At 41.3% G+C, this 19,595-nt stretch overlaps 1 protein-coding gene across 2 annotated transcripts in view; it reads left to right on the forward strand.

Annotated features, from left to right (window-relative positions):
* The first annotated feature begins 2,073 nt into the window (after nt 1-2,073).
* Nucleotides 2,074-19,595, forward strand: part of LOC114050197 (dual specificity protein phosphatase 10) — a 48,793-nt gene continuing 31,271 nt past the window's right edge. The window contains exons 1-2 of one of the 2 annotated variants that reach the window (XM_027871832.1): nt 2,074-3,087; nt 5,393-6,243. In XM_027871832.1, the coding sequence (XP_027727633.1) occupies nt 5,436-6,243 (808 nt within the window). In that variant the 5' untranslated portion in view covers nt 2,074-3,087; nt 5,393-5,435. The other variant, XM_027871833.1, reaches the window with a different exon arrangement.

Raw genomic sequence — 19,595 nt, forward strand, 5'->3', positions numbered from 1 at the left:
CTTCAAGTGCAGCCCTTTGACTGAATCCAAACTTCACAGAACAAATCCCCTTAATAAAAGGATTTGTTCTGTAAAACTTGGACTGAGTCAAAACGCTACACCCTGGAAAGTCATAGTTGAAAAGTAGCAGGAACTTGGAGTCCCAGCCTTGCCACTTATTACCTGTGAGAGTATGGGCAAAGCACATTTATCTCTCTGGGCCTCAGTTTTCTCCTCTGCAAAGTGAAGGAGTTGGGCTAGATGGCTTTCCACCCTTTTCACAGTTGAGGAAACTGAGGCATTGTTATCAACTTTGAAAAGTACAAATAACATGTGATTGCCAAAAACCAAAGTCCCCAACTCCTGGAGGGATTCTCCTCTTCCTCCTCCTTCATCATGATGCATTCTATCTCTGGTTCATCAGTATATATAGCTACATTGGGAAGGAAGGGCAGGCCAACAGCAAGCCTTGTCATCCAAACTGACATCTCTAAAGAGTAGAAAGTCAATAAGGTCCTCTTCTGATTTGCCCTGCATTCAACTTTTCTGACCATGTCTTAGCAGCATTTTTTTCAAAGATTTGGGGATCAGTTAATATGTCACTCCAAGAGTTAATGCTTATGTATGTTTGTGTGTATGTGGGGTGGGCGGAGTGGGAAGTGGTGTACCACAAATTTTTTTCATTCCTTCCCCAACTTACCCTTAATTGATCTGGTATTTGTTAAATTAAAAAAAAAAAACCTATATGGAAAGGAGTAATTTTCTGTTTTCATTCACTCCTAGGCTTATCTATCTTCAGAAGAGAGAGAGAGAGAGAGAGAGAGAGAGAGAGAGAATGAGAGAGAGAATGCTGAAAGGACCAACCTTTAAGAGTATCTGCAGCTGGCCCCTGGTTACAATGTGGTATCTTCTGATTTAAGGTATGCACTTAAGGCAATTACGTGAGTATAACTGCCACTGAGGAATATTATTTGGCTCTGACACTTAACCATAACTCCACATACCAAACCATTCAAATGACTCCCATTGTATTTCTCCACTGCAATTATTTTATTTTTCTCGACCTGCTTCTAGGTAGGATAAACATCTCATTTCTTGGGGTATTTTTATGGCACTGAAACTTTTTTGAGCCTCCACCCTTCCTTTCAGGCTTCTGGGCACCTATCCTACCATCTTTCTGGGTTGGTTTAAAGAAAGTCTCTTCGGCCCATCTACATCCCTCAATGCCTGGGCTGTCTGAAGATGATCTCATTTTCCTCGGAAGCTCTCGGAATATAGAAGTTTTATTAATTGGGACGGAAGACTCCAGCAACGCAAGGGTCCGTGGGCCAAATTCAGTTCTATTAATTACATTCTGGCTCCGCTTCTTTTCCCCTTGGTTCACATGCCGCTCTGGTTTTTCCTTTTTCCTTTCGCCAGGGGTCTTTCGGGGTGACTGTACCACCTTAAAACAGAAGCCACCCCCCTTGAAGTTACTGCACTGGGAGGGGAGGTAAGGGGGTACAGACGCACAGAACCGTCGGGTGCGTCTAGACAAATTTCCACGTTCCCCAAAGCCCAAGATTCGAGATGGGGCCCTCGTTCTGGGAGGAAGAACTGATGGGCACCTGCAAAGCCAAAGATGTCGGGGCTCCTTCGGTGTGTATCTTAGAAAACCAATTGTCACCGGTGTGCTCAACCAGGCACCCGGAGCTTGTACCCAGCAACGCCCCGGGGAAACGCAACGGCTCCAAAGGCAGCCATCGCCCACTCTCCCATTTTTGGACTTTTTTTTACCTGAAGAATGCCGCGCTCTGGACTTGGCCCAGCGTCGTGGCTCTAGCTCCTCCAGTGGCAGCGGGGACGGTGGGGGTGTGACCGGGGAACTAGTAGGCAAATCTTGGAGAATAGGTTGTCTGGTTTTAGTGCCGTGAGACTCTTTCTTCGATCTTCGGGCGCCAGCTGCAGTTGTCGCTTCGATACATGCACTGTTGGTAGTTGAAAGTACTGTAGTCTTGGGGGAAGAGGCATTAGGCAAAGCTGAGCGGGGCTCGGACTCTGGCCAACACAGGATGCTGAGTGATGCTTGTGCTGAACTCTCAGGGATTGGACAAGTGGAAACTTCTCATCTTTTGCCAGACTGCCGGAGAGGGAGCCAGTGGAAGAAGTAGCGGACTTAGTATCTGCCCGATAGCCTTTCCTCAAGAGGAGAGACGCTGCCGAATCTGCAGGCTCTTTGCTCCTCAAGTGACCAGCTCCGAGATACTGAGGGTGGGAGAGGCGGAAAGAAAATCCACCCCTGGGGCTTAGCTTCTTAGAGTCGTCCGCAAATATAATCTGAGCTGAAGGGGCAGCGACTAGGTTCACAGGGTTTTTAAATCCATCTCGAGTCCTGAGGACTGGCGTGATTCCCCTAGTTTTGGCTAGGAAACCTCACAGTCTTGAGTAAAACCAGGGACTTAGAGCCTCCTTCAATCCGGGAAGGCGAGTCTTTTCTCCTCTTAAGCATTCAGAAAGTTACTCATTTGTGGACTTTTTTTTTTTACCATTTCTTTTAGATTAAAAGAAAACGGAAATTTTAACGTTGGTATCGTCTCTGCCAGAGGGAAGGAGGGGCCTTTTCAAGTGGAAAGAGACATTTAGCCCAAGTGGAAAGTACAGTCCATTGACAATTCAGCCCAAGAACGGGTTAACTGCCTCCTACTGGTTCAGTTTACATGTAAATAGAGAGCAGCTGCTCCTCTCCAGCTCCGGCAGGCTCTTTTAAGGTTTTGATTGGCTGCCAATGACATCACCGCCCGTGTTACAACATAGAGGACCCGAAGCAGCGTCGGATGAACCCTCCTTAAAGAGACAGGGCCACGCCCCCGACCCCGCCCCCTCTCGACACCCATTGGCTGCTGGCTGCTGTGAGGTGGCATTTGGGTTTCACCTAGAGCCTATTGGCCCAGACCGTTATCCGTCTGAGCTTGGCCCGCCTCCTACGAACCTTACATTTACAGTGTAGCAAAAGAGAAAGTAACTATGTTGCAGCTGGAGATCAATGAAGCTAAGTGAATGGGGGTTTAATGTACGAATCGATAGCTACAGTGAAGCGCCAAATGGTGGAGGGATACACTTATTTATGAAGTAAGTGGAAGTCTCCGCCTACACGCCTAGAAGGAGAGAAGAGAAGTGGAGGTGTGGGTTAGAGATGTGTTTGTGTGTGTGCGATGCAATACTCTCCTTTTTGGGGGGAAAACAAGGTAAGGTTAGAGGGCTTTGGGCTGGTGGCTACGTTACTCTGTGCGCTTCCACTCTTATGCGGTCCACTTGGGTTTGGGAGAAGAAAACCGAGGTTTGTTGGGGGCTTTGCGGCAGCTCTAAGCGTCTAAGGAGCGCGGGTTCCTCTGAGGTGTGTGAGTGATTGGGGGGTGCAGGGACTGTAGTATGTTGAGTGGAGGGGAAGGCGCTGTTTAAAAAATCATCTAATCACTTCATTTCCATTCTAGCCCCTTTCTGGCTCTGACTATAGTGGAATGGGATGGGGAAGCTTCCTCATACACCTTTAGTAGATTTGGAGTGCTAGACTTCATGGTTTCATGGAAAATATATACGACCCTCTGCTGCAGAAATGCAGATATCTTTGATATACTATGTACGTGTATGAGATGCCCCGTGCATCCACGCACTATATGCGAATGTAAGGAGTAGGGGTGTGTGTGTGTGTGCGTGTGTGTGCGTGTGTGTGTATGTATGTATGTATGTGTGTGTATGTGTACACATTTATTCTGTCTTTCTAGAAAGGAAGTCTATTGATGCCTGGACAAATTTTGTCAGCTAATACAATACTTTTATGCTTCCTGATGACATGAAACAGTTCTATTGCATTCTGAAATAGTACTCATTTTTCAAATACACCATAGGGGAGTAGGGGGAGTGTGAATCCTTTGCTGACATCTAAAGGTGGGTAAAGGAAATCTTAATCAGAGTCTGTATAAGATACTGTCTGTGGTGTCTGTGTGTGCGTGTGTGTGTGTATACATGCTTTGATTTGGCACAGTGACATTTCGTTTTTCTTTATAAGAATTCTGATAATTGTACATAAGATGACATTTCTACACTATAAACACGTTTTAAAGTTCATTTTGGTGAGCCTTTTTGGGGTTTGGCTTCTTTTCCATGTGTGTGCCTTAATAAAGGGGGAGAGAATAAGTCCATCTGGGTTGTACAGAGCTGATGTTCCATCAAACAGGAAGGACCCTGGTTCTTTGCAGACACACTCCTGTGTGTCTTCAAAGCAGAGCCAATTTCACTAACATATAACTGCTGTTTTTTTTTTAAATTTTTTTCAAAATTAGGTAATCTTTATAGAAGATCTTTAGATGATCTAAAGTTCAAAAAATATGAATAGATAGTGGTAAGATATAATGTTTACTACTAAGGCTTGCTACATTCTGGTCTACTGCTGAGCTTACAGAGGCATCTCCTTTGTGTATGGGGGTTGGGGTTGGAGGACGGCAGGCAGAGGAGAAGAGGAGGAACTGAAGAAGGAACCAAGGGGGCTGGTTGAGAACAGGGGAACTAGGGGGTGATGGATCCAGCAGGGTTAGGATTTGCAGGCCTGACTTTGGGGCTTTGTTTTAGTGCCACACTAGTCTAGTGGTAGTGAAAAGTAGAAAAATCAGATTAATATTCAGACAAGTGATAGAAAGAAACATGTTACTTACTATACTGTGCTTTTTTTTCAGTAGTACCATATGTAGTACATATGGCAGTTTTGGATTATTAAGTATATGTGTTAGTAAGAGGGCTTCTCTTAGGCTTCTTTCATTTTGACTTGAAGAAAGTTGACAAGCCTATTCAGATCTACCTAGTGGTGTCTCCCTATCTTCTATGCCAGTGATTTTGATAATCTTTTCTCTTCCTTTGCAGTGGGCAAAGGAAATAAATGAGAGTTTGCAATAGTAGGCAGCTATATTTCTCAGACAGTTCAAGTATACTTCTGCCTCCCAGAGGAGGGCAGAGATTAGATAACCTCAGGAGATTCCATCTAGCCCTCCAATTTGGTGATTCTTTGTGCTTTTAAAATTCCTACTCTTGGATTCAAATTTTTTTAAAAATTTTATTTTTGGTAGCCTAAATCCTGAAAGGTAGATTTCATTTCTATTTGCATGGGCTATATATACTTGCCCTTAAGGGTGGGATGTCAGAGTAGGCTTGGACCGATTTGTTTTGCATCCTCTTTGCATGCATGTGAAGTTGCTGAACTCTTTGGGACTTGCATGGTAAAAGGCACTGAGGGTGACTTTCCCCAAGAAGGATATAATGGCAAGTCTCCTTCCTCAGACTGAGGCATAGAATGCATCAGACTGAGGCATAGAATGCAACAGCCTGCATTTGTGACCTCTTTTGTGTCATGTGACTTTTCTTTTTTTTTCCCCCTTCTTTGCAGACTATCTTGAGTTCTTCTTGAATTGCCAGTTTTCAGCCTCCTCATGCCTCCATCTCCTTTAGACGACAGGGTAGTAGTGGCACTATCTAGGCCAGTCCGACCTCAGGATCTCAACCTTTGTTTAGACTCTAGCTACCTTGAATCTGCCTCTTCTATCAGTGATAACCACGTAGCCGTGATTGCCACCACCGTTGTGTCTCTAAAGGCTGCGAATCTGACGTATATGCCCTCATCCACCTGCTCTGCCCGCTCCCTGAATTGTGGATGCAGCAGTGCCAGCTGCTGCACTGTGGCAACTTACGACAAGGACAATCAGGCCCAGACCCAAGCCATTGCTGCCGGCACTTCCACCAACATAGGAACCTCTACTGTCTGTCCTGCCAACCAGATGGTCAACAACAATGAAAATCTTGGCTCTTTAAGTCCATCAGGTGGGGTGAGCAGCCCCATGTTGGGGACCCCCAAGCCACTAGCCAGCATCAAAATAATCTACCCCAATGACTTGGCAAAGAAGATGACCAAATGTAGTAAAACTCACCAACAGAGCCAGGGTCCTGTCATCATTGACTGCAGACCATTCATGGAATACAATAAGAGCCACATCCAGGGGGCTGTCCATATTAACTGTTCTGATAAAATCAGCAGGAGAAGATTGCAGCAAGGCAAGATCACAGTCTTGGACTTGATCTCCTGCAGGGAAGGCAAGGACTCTTTCAAGAGGATCTTTTCCAAAGAAATCATAGTTTATGATGAGAACACCAATGAACCCAGCCGGGTGATGCCTTCACAACCACTTCACATAGTCCTAGAGTCACTGAAGAGAGAAGGCAAAGAGCCTCTGGTTTTGAAAGGTACTTGACCTCTTCCCTACCTCTCACCCTTAACCTGTTCCTTTTGGGAATCTGCTGTGTATTTGCTTTTGTTTTGTTTTATTTTTTTTTTCCTTTTGGATTTAACACCAGTTCTCTCCCTCTCCATGAAAACCCAATACTCTCAAATCTTGCTGCCTTCTTTACCTTCCTTCCTCCAGGAGTACTTAATTGAAATCCAGGGGCCTTGGTTTCTGGTTTCAACTCTGCTACTAGCTAGTTGTATGATTTGGGGAGGGGCGTTACTTAGCACCTCTGAGCTTCAGTTTCTGTATCTGCGAAACGGACATCTTAATGACAACCCTGTTTACTTTGCTAAAGGTGGTTATGAGGATAAAATGAACAAATGTACGTGAAAACACTTACAAACTAGAAAGTGAAATCCTGATGTAAGGTGCAGGGAGTGGTGGGGGTATTATTATGAGGATCTTCTTATCGTTTCTGACGTGTTATTGGAGATGGAGCTAGAGGAGGAGGGAATTGACAACACCAACAATAAAGCAGTGTCAAGTTTTGAAACAGACACCTTTGTCTGAGGGATGGTCGTCTCCCCATCACTTCCCCACCTCAATATGTTTTATCAGCTTTGGAAAGAATGGTTTAAGCATAAGACAGCTTTTGAGCTTTTCCCTATGTGTCATTGTAGCCTGGAAAAGCTCCTTTACAGATAATTTTTTAAAATATGCCTATATCTTTACTAAAGCTTTGAAGGGATAATAAGTCTTCTTACAATAATGATTGTGTCTTATCTTAGTTCTTTCCTAGATGTGAAAAAGCGGGTTGTCTTTCCATAGCACCCCTTAGCTCATTGCTGGAAAGGCAAGAAGGAGGTCCCCGGAGCTGTTCACCATCTGGGCAGTATTGTTTCCCACAAGGACAATTCCAGTGTCCCATCACACCTTGCTTTAGATTACTTTGAGGCAAAGCGAAAAAGCTTCCCGTTTGCCCCTAAGACTGTCAGATATCCTCCCAATTGCTTTCACTTCCAAGTCGGCACTTGGATGATACTTAAATTAAACTTAATCTCCTTTGTGTCACTCTGTGTCCTTGTTGCACTCTGTACCCTTCTTTTTCTACCTTGCCCACGGAGGAAAAGATATAGTGTTCCTGCCCCTCTTCAGTTGAATGTTGATGGACTTTAGGGCTCTGACCTAAAACCAGCCTCTAGAAATATATCGTGGGTGGGTCTATTCATTGGGTGATCTGCTTATGCAAATTACCAGTACTCATTTTGCTAGAGCAAATTGGGTCTTTTTTGCATGTCTAGTTGGATGTAGTTTCTCATTTGCCATTCTCTTCAATTTCCATTCCTACCTCCATATATCTTCTATTAACTGGAAAAAATAAAGTTCCTTCTTTTTTCCCCAGTTATTCTCCTTCTCACCCCATCCCACTCCCAACCCCCCTAGTTTACTCTCATTGCATGTAGCCACCTGGAAAGTTCCATTCTTATTAGATCTAGTAGGCTATGATGGGAATGAATAAAAGAGATGTTTTTCACAATGATGCTGTGGGGCTAAAATGTCTACTCTGATGTCATGGGCTATAAATATGTTCATTTTTGAATTTGTCTCATGACATGTCTTAATATATTTGTGTATATATGTGTATTATACATATATATACACCACATACATGCATATATATGATGTAATATATGTAATATAATATATATTATATATAATGTTATATATGTTATGCATACACACACACACACACACACACACACACACACTTTTAGGTAGTGGAGGGACTTCTTCAACAGTTTTCCGGTGTCTTTGGGGAGGGAAGAGAAAGGAAGACAACAGAGCCATCATCTGCCTAATGATCTTCTCTTTTTTCTTCTGTAGGCTAGGCTCTTAAGCATGTCTGTTTGGGCATTCTTAAGGGAATGGAAGGGAATAAATGAACCAAATTCTGATAACTCTTGGAACTGAATCATGGTGGTAATTAGGAAGAGTTGTAGAAACAGTCCTCTGGTCTGCAGTGAGCTGTAACTGGCTATGAATGTAGGTGATAAATCATTGGACAAAGAGTCCTTCTAGTGCAACCCAGGGGTTACCCCTATGTGTTATTGTCTATCTATGCTTCTGAGACACTGGGCAGCCTGGCCTTGCTCCTCAATGATGAGATAGTGACACTTCCTCAGCGGGGCGGGACCCATTGCTGACTTCACCACTGGGCGCCCTGGTTGGGTCCTGCTCAAGGCCAGACATTTTCAGATTAGCGAGAAGCAGCGACAGTCGGGCTTAGAAGATGTTCGCGGTAGAGGTTGGCTTATATGTGGCTTTTTCTTTAGATATCCTGTAGACTTGGGTTAAATCTATAGCACAGCAAGGGAAGGGATATTAGGAGCATTTTATCTTATTTTTTGATAGACAATATAAGGAAGATTATTACTTTCATTGACCTGGTCTGAAATGGGTTGATAATAAGACTAATCAAGGGAAAGAATTCATTTTGAAAATATTCACAGTTCTTTTTGAGATGTATGGAGTGGGTAAGAAATGGGTTTCTTTACATATCCTTGACACCAAAGAGAAGGTGGGAATTTCTTAAAATAACAGTCAATAACTTTACCTAGAGGTTCTCCTGAAGTGTCTTTGTTTGAGGTCAAGCATGTTAATTTGCCTTTGCTGTTCTACAGGGTTTGGATTTAGAAAAGTCAGCCCTTTGGTGGTCTAGGATTTTATTATGTAGAGTAGTAGTGGTGCCATTTTGAAGTAGGTAATTCTTCTTTTCTTTTTTTGGCAGAGTAGCTTGGGGGGGGTTGGGGTCAAGAAGTTAAGCATAGGGAGGGGGTTGGACGAGTTAAAATATACCATACGGTAGAATCTCTAAATCTTCTTTCATTTATTTTGAGAGATTTCTCTTGCTCTATGTAATCCAGTCTAATTTATGGCTGGCCCATCTGATCCTCAGTTTTATGTTTGTAAACACTGGTTGCTACCCTCACTGTCCAAGTTTTATGTCCCCCTGTTTCAGCGCCATGTTCTCCATTTTTGGCGCTGCCTGTCAAGTGAGAAGCTACTCTGTTACCATTTTAGTAAGGCAGTGTCAGGTTGGGAAGAAACTGATCAGAGAAGCTGGAGCCCCTGGGATTAGGTTACGTTCTAGTTTGCAGTCCCACTGGTTAGTGACCTATGTCTAAAACCATGTTTGATTCTCATCTTCTTCAGAGAGGCAAATGGCATCAGACATGGGCTTCTTTCCTACCTGGAGAGAATGATCAAAAGGAAAAAAGAAATGTATATACATATATATGTCTATATACATACACACATATATAAATATATGTATGTATAGAGATATATATGTGTATGGATATGTGTATTTATGTATGTATATAGATGTGTGTATATATATATAGAGAGAGAGAGAGAGAGAGAGAGAGAGTATATATAGAGACATAGAAAAAGAGAGAGAGAGAGAGAGAGAGGGAGAGAGAGAGAGTGAGAGAGTGCCTACTCAGCTCTTGTGAGAGCAGGAGATTTGGTTTAACTGAATCCTGGTGAAGGCATGAGAGGCTTGAGAAGGCAGAACTGGGTCTCTGTTAGCTATTTCTATGAATCTCCAAGGGTTAAATAAAGGAGTGAAGTCCACTTTTTTTTTTTTTTTAACAAAGCAGGATTCACAGGAACATCTGCCAACTTAAGGGGTAAAAAGCAATGCCTTCATTTTCCTTAAAAGAAAAAAAAGTCTGAAGAGTGGAAGCAGAGAATTTACTCATATCACTTTAAAAAAAAGTCTCTTTTTAAACTGAGGAACCCCCACTGTGGTTGGCAAGATATCAGGCATGCTAGAGAAATCTCCTGTCTTTAAGGAGAGTGGGAGGATTTGGAGCGATTTTTAAAAATGCCTGTTTGGAACAGCCCCCATCTTCCTCCTTGTACACTCAAATTGGGAATCGATTACTGCACTGCCTGACAGGCCTGTTAAGGGAGCTGATGAGTTTTGTTGGACTATGGAGATGAAAAGGGAAAGGTGGGGAGAGAGGTGTGAAAGAGAGCCCAGGAAGTTTGTACATGAAGGAATTCTATGAAACCTCTTTTTTTAGAAAACCTTCCATGATGTCTCCTGGGACATGAGTTACCTATGATGAGTGTTTCTACAGTAAAAAGAGGTACCAAAAAGAGAGCCTTCAAAAGACTTTTACAAATGTGGTGACCTCAAATGTATGGCTTTAGCCTATAAAGGAAGAAGTTACCATGAAAATATCCCAATTTTCCTGAATTTGGCTTGTTAGTGGCTCAAATACCACCTTGCTGCCTCATAAAGATGTTAGGAAGATTTAAAAACAAGAAACAAACAACAATTACAAAAAAAGGATAACAGAAAATACTCTTCCTTATGTAAAATTTCTTACTGTTAAAATTCTTATCTTAGTTTCCAGATGTGTTCTGAGCGTGCCAGTCTGATCTAACAGAAGTAAAGGAGGACAGCTAAAATACATCTGGCTCTTGTTCCAAAGGAGGGAAAATGCTTTGCTGGGGAGGGGTGTGTGTGTGTGTGTGTGTGTGTGTGTGTGTGTGTGTGTGTGTGTACATGAACTTGTTGCTATGACCTAAAAATAACTGAGTGACTGCTAACTAATTTAAGTAGCATACAGTTGGAGCTCCAAGTAATTACAAAAGCATGTTGGGCCAAGAGGCCTGAGTGATTTGGGCACATCTTAGAATTATTTATTTATAATGGGATTTGTAAAAAATGTGATTATAAATCCATCCAGCTGATGTCATGCGGCTAAATAATGAGAGTATATGGCTATACAGCTTTACTTTTCTGGCCCCTTGTCAGGCTGATGTAGTTTTGGTTTGTACTTTAGGAAAAATGTACATACACACACACACACACACACACACACATATACATATATTTGTAATCCAACTACAAAAGTTGGGGGAAGGGGTAATGAATTGAGAGCAGGGAGAGTGGGCACATGCTGCATCATGAAAGTTGAGAGAAATGAGAACTTTGCTTTAATTTGGACGATGAGGCAAGAGACCAGCCTGCCTTTTATTGGGAGGCATTTTCGGGGGGTGGGAAAGCTAGAATATATCCTGCTACTTGCTAAGTTACACCTTGTTGATGGTTATAGCATCTCTCAGTTTAAACTGACAAACTATCTCTGTTTTCTTCCTCTCAAGAATTGAGGAAGAAGCTGTTCCCTTTTAACCTTCCAGCCTTCTACACAATCATCCATCCCCTTAGGGCTACTTCTTTCCTAGGGAGATCCTGTCTTGTCATTTTAAGACCTTTGGAAGTGAGTTAATACCTCTTCTCCCAGCAACTCTAGTCAGTTTTGTAACTTTTTTTTTTTGGTACTTGATATATATTAAATCATAATTAAATACTGACTTCATTTGAAGAATTTTTTTTTTAACTTTTCTCCAGTATTGTTTTCACTCCAGATTGACTATGGGAAGAATCTATGTCCTGGCTTGATACCATTCTCTGCAAACCTTCATTAATCTCTGGGATTCTCACTTTCACTTATAAAAATTGGTGCCTTATCCAGATGTACATGAAAATTGGAATTTAATTGGAATTTGGATCTAACATTTCTCATTTTCTCCAGGAATTACTTGTTCCTTAGAGTGAAATAGTACTCTAATTGAGGCTGCTCATGTGTTTGTATGGGAGTCATGAAGAAAGGGAGAATGATTTGAAAGTGATTGAAAGGCAATGATAACTTACTTTTTAGTATTTTCTTTTCTTTCAAGTTTCAGATATTTGGAGCTGGGGTGCCTTTTGGTCCAGGGGAGAAGAATGGCCAGGCAACTACTATAGCCCCATCTCACTCCCTGTCTTCCTCTACAGGGTTGGAAATGTATTGGAGGTCTACAGACCTACATCTAAGCTAGGGAGGTAGGAGGAAGGCTAAGACACAGTGAGATAGATGGGTCACTGAGTAAACACTAGCTCTCCTCATTCCCCAGCCCCTGCTAATGGCAAATGGCCAGCTTTTGGTTTAGCTTAACTCATGGCCTGCCAGAACTGCTTCTGAAGGTAACAGCAAGTTGCTAATTCAAATAAGGGGGAAAAATTATCCAGGTAAAACAGCTCACGTGATTTTCTTCTCTGTGTATATAGGGTATATACAAGGAGAGGAAGATTTTGAGGAAAACATTACCAGGCTAGCGCAAGGACCTTTTGGTACTCTAGGCAGTCACAAAACAGGGAGGTCAAGCATAAGTTTTCCTTGATAATGAATTGCCTCCTTTGACAGGACCGAGCATGTGACTTCGGAGGGGAAGAAGTGGTTTATTAGCCTAGGGTAGATGAGAGGTTAGTGGCATTGCTTATCTTCTGTCAGTATCACACAGGTTTGTGAAGGTTGCTGGAGATAATTTCTTGAGTACAGTGTTTTATTTCACATAGAATTTGGTTATTGCCAACTAGGCAGCTTTTTTAAGGTTCTTTATATATGTGCTATTGTTTTTGGGTGGAAGTGGTTCTGGAACCCCAAAATGACATACAAGTGGGGAATATGATGGAATATTGATATATGGAAAGAGTTGCACTTTAGACCATTTACAGATACTGTACTCTGCATTGGCTGGGTCTCTTCAGGCCATTGCATTTTGTGATTTCCTAATTATTCACAGAGATTTGATGTATGAAGCATATTGGGAGTGGGGTAAGTATTTTAACCTTCTGGGAGGTCATCTCTACCATTTTATTCCTCACATTCTTGCCCCAGGAATGATGCTTAAAAGATTTGTGTGGTGAGGGGGGATGGTGGGTGTCAAAGGTGTGTTGCTGTTTGCATTTCATTACTCTTCAAGTCACAAGTAAAAAAACAGTAGAATCTAGACACATTCATTATTAATCAGCAGGGTTATTTGTAAATTACACCAGCAATTCACAATAGATCTGATCTCTGTCTGCAAGGATATTAAGTTTTTCATAGAATGAGCAGGAGCTATAAAATGTGTAAAAGATATGAACATAAATGCCTGACTGGTGCCCAAGGCATTTTGGTAAGACTTTCTCAATAGTGATGTTAAGATCAGGGAGTCCCCAAAGTTAGTTACTCTTACTCATTGACTAATTGCTCCACCAACCTACTTTAGAGCAGTTCACGTGATAGCTACTCTCCAAAGGTTCTACTCTTGGTCATCTTCCTCTCTTTTTCTGTCTCCTTTAGTCATTACATATGATGAAAATGACACCCAACTTTCTCTCTTTCCGTTTCCTTCTGTATGTGTCTGCTTCTTTCTCCATCTCTTGTCTGTTTTTGTCTTTGTCTGTCTCTTCTCCTCTTCTTTTCTTCCTCCCCGCTTTCCCGTCCTCTCTACTTGATTGACTCTCTCGAATTTCAAACCCAGCATATCCAAAACTGAACTTAACCTTCCCTCCCTTATGCTTCTCATTGATTACCTTATTTATGTTAAAGGAATCAACATTCTCCCAATTAACTACGCTTGAAACCTTTTCCACCTTTACTTTCCACATCCTTTTCATTGATATGACCATTTCATTTTACTACAACACATCTACCACATAGCATCAAGATAAAAGTAACTAGGATCAATCATATTGATCAGCAAAGCATTTATTAGGCACCAACTCTTTGCCAGGTACTGTTCAAGGTGCTGGGACTACAAATACAAATAATGAGACAATACCTTCTTGCAAGGAGTTTATATTCTAATAGAAGAGACAAAACAAGCATACAGAGGTATATGGAGAATAAATATAAAGAGAATAAAGTTTTTCAATTCAAGGTAGTTTAAAAGGGAAGGTACTAGCAGTTGAGGGGATTGGGAAAGGCTTCATGTTGAAGGTATTTTGGAGGACTAGACACCTTGCTATCTAGGGATGATATCATGAAGAAATGGAGACTTTATCCTGGATGATGAATTGGGATGGGGAGAGTAACCACATGATTCTCAGCTTGATGAATTGTCACATAGAAGTGGATTGTTCTCCTTGGGTCCAGAGGACAGAGCTGGGAGCAATGGATGGAAGCTGTTGAGATGCAGATTGAGGTTCCATGTAAATATAAACTTTCTAAGAATTTGAGCTTTCCCTAAGTGGAATGGATTTCCTTGGACAATAGTACATTTCCCTCTTGTCAGAGGTCTTCAGACCTTGCTTGGAGGACCCTCCCCTCTTGGTGATATTGTGAAAGGAAATTTTGTTCAGATACAAGTTGAACCAGCAGATTTTGGAGTTTTCTTTCAACTCTTTAACATTCTTATCTTCTCTTTTTTATTCCCATTGCTATCAACCTTGTCCATCTATTAGTAGTCCAACAATTACCTGGACTAATTGAAAATAGTTCCTTTAAGTTAACTCCCCGTGCCATATTTCTTCCTCCCCTAATCCATTCTTGGCTTTAATCACCTTAAAAGTATAGTGACATTGGTGATTTCACTTCATACTCAAAGCCTTTCAATGGTTTCCAATCACCTGGTGAAAATAGTCTGAACTTTTAGAAGTGGCATTTAAGAGCAACCCTGTACAATCTGGTACCAGCCTGCTTTTTACAACCTTATCTTATGCTTCTCCTGTTCACATAGTCTATGGTCCTGTCATATTGAATTGTACATTTCATAGAGGAGGATTCACACTGTTCTCTGTATTTAGAATGTATTCTTTTCTTCACACCAGTCTCTGGCAATTTTAATCCTGAACATCCTTTTTAGACCCAGTTCAAATGCTACCTCTTTCATGAAGCCTTTTCTGAATTTGCTCCCCTTCCTACTAGTTGGACATTGTATCTTCCCATTCTATGGAACATGCTTATCACATTCTATTTTGTAGCAGTTATTCGTGTGCACATCTTATTCATAGTACTAGATAAGTTCCCTGAGGGCAGGGCCTATGTCTTACTTATCTCTAGTACCTTGTTTTAGATAGAGTCTCATGCTGCTTAAACATTTTTGAGTTGAATTAGAGTTGGTTGACCCTCCCTTTTCAGTTCTGAATTTTAACTTGGGTCACTTTTTTCGTTGGAATGTCAGTGACCTGTTATACTTCTTCCTTGGAGACCCACAATCAAAAGATCTCATCGTGTTCCTGTTTGCTTTCTCTTTCTTTCTTTCTTTCTTTTTTTTTTTTTTGTTCCCCCTAGCATTGAGTGTATAGTGATCTTATTTAAGAAATGGGTCGTGACCTGGATATGATGTTGTCCTCTGAGGTTCATGTTTGCATAGAGTTTTTATCTTCCCTTTTAAGAAGCATGTCCTTATTCTGTGCTCATACCTTCAAAAATTAATACATTTTTTCTTTACTGGGCATTGTACTAAATTAAAAAACTTCAGGTGGTTTTGAAGTTAAAGGCTTATCTCTGGTCAAGAAAGAGTTATCAACAAGTCTCTTCTGTTGTATGATGAAAGCTTATTATTTGGACTCACTCAGAATTTTTGATCATTCATCACAGACCATCTGTGAGAGGAGGTTTTGTTAAGCAACATTTGTGTGAACATGATTACAGAGACAAGGGCTAGGTGGTTACTAAGCAAGATTAAAAAAAAAAACAAACCTGTTACTAGCCTTATTTATATTTAATGTTCTAATTATAGGTGACTTTTGATCTCAGGGAAACGGCCATAGGGTGGAAAGAGCATACTGGCTCTGGAGTCAGAGGATTCTAATTTAAATTCTGCCTCTGATATTGATTACTCGTTTGACCTTGGGCAAGTCACTTAATGTCCTTTGTCCTCAGTTTTCCTCATTTGTAAAATGAAGGTGTTGAACATGATGGTCTCTGAAATCATTTCATGATTTAACTTGCTATTAATTTTAAAAGTAATGGAGAAATGTAATAGAATTGCCATCATCTTCATTTTAAAATCTTCTCCACTCTTATTACTTGCATTTGCTTTTTTCTTCCATCTCCAAGACAACTCTGAATTAGTGCAGTTTTAATCTACTCGTTCACTTTTTTACTGTTGGGGATTCTAATCAATACATTTTCTTCCCATCGTCTGTCATTAGATTTCTACAGGTGTCTGACAGCCTTCCTTAATCTAGAGTCCACGAGAAGGTTCTTACCATCATTCTTTCATGTCTGCATCATCTTTCATTACTTAGAACTTGGCAAACCAAGTCACCGTTTGCTCGCAATGGGGAATTTGTTTATCCTTTTTAAAGGAAAGGATCTTTGAGTCTATATCTCAGTTAAAGAAATATGTGTATGCCTTGCATTATTATAGATAAAAGCTATCCCTCTGTGATATGTTTCTGACAATGTGGGTGGGCCCTGAGGAGTGGTCAAAAGGTCTGCATTTATTTTGCAGGGCTTTAATTATTACATTTATGGTAAAGCTCAGGAAACTTCAAAAACCTGAATTTAGGAGACAGAGCCTGCCCCCCCCCCAAATCTTTTAAAACTGTGCATTATTTTGCTCTTTGTTTATTTGTTTTGCTCATCTTAGATCTGGACTTGGATGGGACTTGGGAAGTTATCTAGTCCAATCCCTTCAGCTCACAGATGGGGATATTGTTATAGGTAGTAAGTAGCAAAGCAAGACTTTGAACCCAGGTCCTCTGCTTCTAAATCCAGGTCTTTTTCCAACAGACCACACCAATCCCCTATTCAGTCCTATTAACTCTAGTTTTAAATATACCTACTTGGCATCTAAAACTATTAACAACCTGTTCCCATCCTACCTATCCAGTATTATTAAATACTCTCATCCTTCATATACACTATGGTCTAGCCAAAGTGACTTCCTTACTGTCCTCACACATGACCCTTTCTCTCCCATCTCTGTGCCTTGGCATGGGTTGTCCTGAATTTTTCTGATTTTTCCCTTCCCACCCACAAGGAGCTAGTATCTTTCACCAAAATTATATATTTTAGCAATTTTACATGTACCCATGTGCACACATGTCTTGTAATTGTTTGCAGGGCAAGAATTGTTTTTTTTTTTTCTTTTTGTACGCTCACCACCTAGCACAGTACTTCACACACAGTAGACACTTAATACTTATAGATTGTCCTATTTCATGTCCCCACCAGCCCCGTGAAGATAGGCACAGGTGTTATAGCTATTATTACAAACCTTTTCCCCAACGTACGTCTTTTACAGTTGTTAGACTTTCCTATGGTCACACAACTAATACACGACAGTCCCAATTAATAAATTAAATATCTCCTTCTATAATTTGAGTTCATATTATTTTATACCACAGAGTGAAGAAAACAGTCATCATTTTATTTTGTAAGTTTGGATTCTTTTTCTTCTTCTTTTTTTTTTTTCCCTGGGCATTTGGGGTTAAGTGACTTGCCCAGGGTCACATAGCTAATAAGTGTCAAGTGTCTGAGGCCAGATTTGAACTCAGGTCTTCCTGACTCCAGGGCCAGTGCTCTATTAACTGTGCCACCTAGCTACCTCTAAGTTTGGGTTCTCCGATGAGTCTCTTATCTCATTGACATGAGCACTCTGTCCGATGAGAGGCTAAAGCTTCTCTATGCCCTCTCATCCTGTGTGATTTGTTATCAACATACTTCTATAAATCCCTCAATATATGGTAGGTCCTCCTCAGGGTCATATAATCTTAGAACCTCAGAGGTTACCTAGTATAACCTTTTACCTGGACAATGGCAGGTCCTCCTCAGGGTCATATAATCTTAGAACCTCAGAGGTCACCTAGTATAACCTTTTACCTGAACAAGGATCTTCTCTATCATATATGCCTGACTTGGTAACCTAGCTTTTATTTGAAGATTTCTTTTAAAATGTCTTGGATACTAGTAAAGTTACTTTGCGGAAGATATCCCTGAATCCTTTCCCGCGTACACATACTTCCTTTGGCAACATGATTCTTTATTTTCTACTCATGAGTTCTTCAGCCTCATTGGCGCTGGAATCTATTGCTCTGACAAACTATGTCATTTGTTGCTATGGGCAGACCTAGGCCATAAGCAGGAGATATGGAAGAAAGAAAAGGAGAGAGGTGGGCAGTTGAGAGATGGTAAAGGACACACAGGGAGGAGAGTGGTGAAATTTTGTTGTTCGGTCATTTTTCAGTTGTGTCTGACTCTTCATGACCCCCTTTGGCATTTTCTTGGCAAAGACACTGGAGTGGTTTGCCATTTCCTTCTCCAGTTCACTTTACAGATGAGGAAACTGAGGCAGCAAACAGAGTTAAGTGACTTGCCCAGGGCAGTGCAGCCAATAAGTGTGAGAGACCAGATTTGAACTCAGGAAGATGAGTCTTCCTGACTCTAGGCCCAGCATTCCATCCCCTGAGCTACCTAGCTGCCCAGTGGCGGAATGCTAACAATATTGCCTCCAGTGCTACAGTTGGCTGTTCCAATTTGAATTATCCTTGTGGGTTTCATTATCACAGTAAATTTATTTATTGTCATTATTCACTACAATTTCTCAATGTCAGTTGAACAAAGATTCGTTGAACACTGGTTTCATGCAAAGAACTCTTTTAGACATTGGGAATAAGAAAGATGGACAGAAAACAGGTCTTGCTGTCAAGGAGCTTACATTGGTTGTGGTGGGGAAAGAGATGCATACAAATTACCATCATGTAAGGAATTGCAAAGGAGAGGCCAAGGAAAAGTGCTATGAAAAACGTTCAGGACAAAGAGTTTACTGGAAGCCTTCATGAAAGAGAAGGCAATGATGGTGGGCGTTCAAGAAGCTAGGGATTTTTTACAGGCAGAATAGGGACCAGTAGCAGGGAAATACAATCTTGGCATGGTTAGGGTTAAGGGAGAGTGTGTGTGTGTGTGTGTGTGTGTGTGTGTGTGTGTGTGTGTGTTTAGATTGAGCCAAGGCTCCGTGACACTTGAAGACAGGTTGATAAGGAAGGAAGAATTTCCAGTTTAAGTGACTGGAACATAGAGTATATGTTAGGGAGTAGCGTGTTAAGGCTTGAAAGGTGGGTTGAATTGTGGGGGGCCTTGAATTGTTAGGACCCCAGGAATTTTGTTCAGGAGTCAATGGAGAGCCAAAGAAAGTTTTGGATTTGAGGATCGACACAATTAAAGTAGTGTAGTAAGAAAATTACTCTGGCAGCAAAGTGAAGAAGAGATTAGAGAGAGATTACCTGGATTCTTTGGCACTATCTGAAGCAGTGGGAACTGCAATGGAGAGTATCCTCAGTGGTATGGGAAAGGCATGTCTTACTTAAACTTTGTATCTCCCCTAGTGCGTTTGTCACAGTGCTCTACACATAGGTGTTTAATAATAAATGTTTTAGTGGAAAGGCCATAGAAAACCTAGACACAATATAAAAGAGCCTCTGTGGTGCTACAGGAACAATACTGGATTTAAAGGTGGAGAAGCTGGCTTTGAATCTTGGCTCTGGTTTTTTCTTTCTTTCTTTCTTTCTTTCTTTCTTTCTTTCTTTCTTTCTTT

Source organism: Vombatus ursinus, unplaced genomic scaffold (genome assembly GCF_900497805.2).
Source record: "Vombatus ursinus unplaced genomic scaffold, bare-nosed wombat genome assembly UNPS02014798.1, whole genome shotgun sequence".
In the NCBI taxonomy this organism is placed as follows: domain Eukaryota; kingdom Metazoa; phylum Chordata; class Mammalia; order Diprotodontia; family Vombatidae; genus Vombatus; species Vombatus ursinus.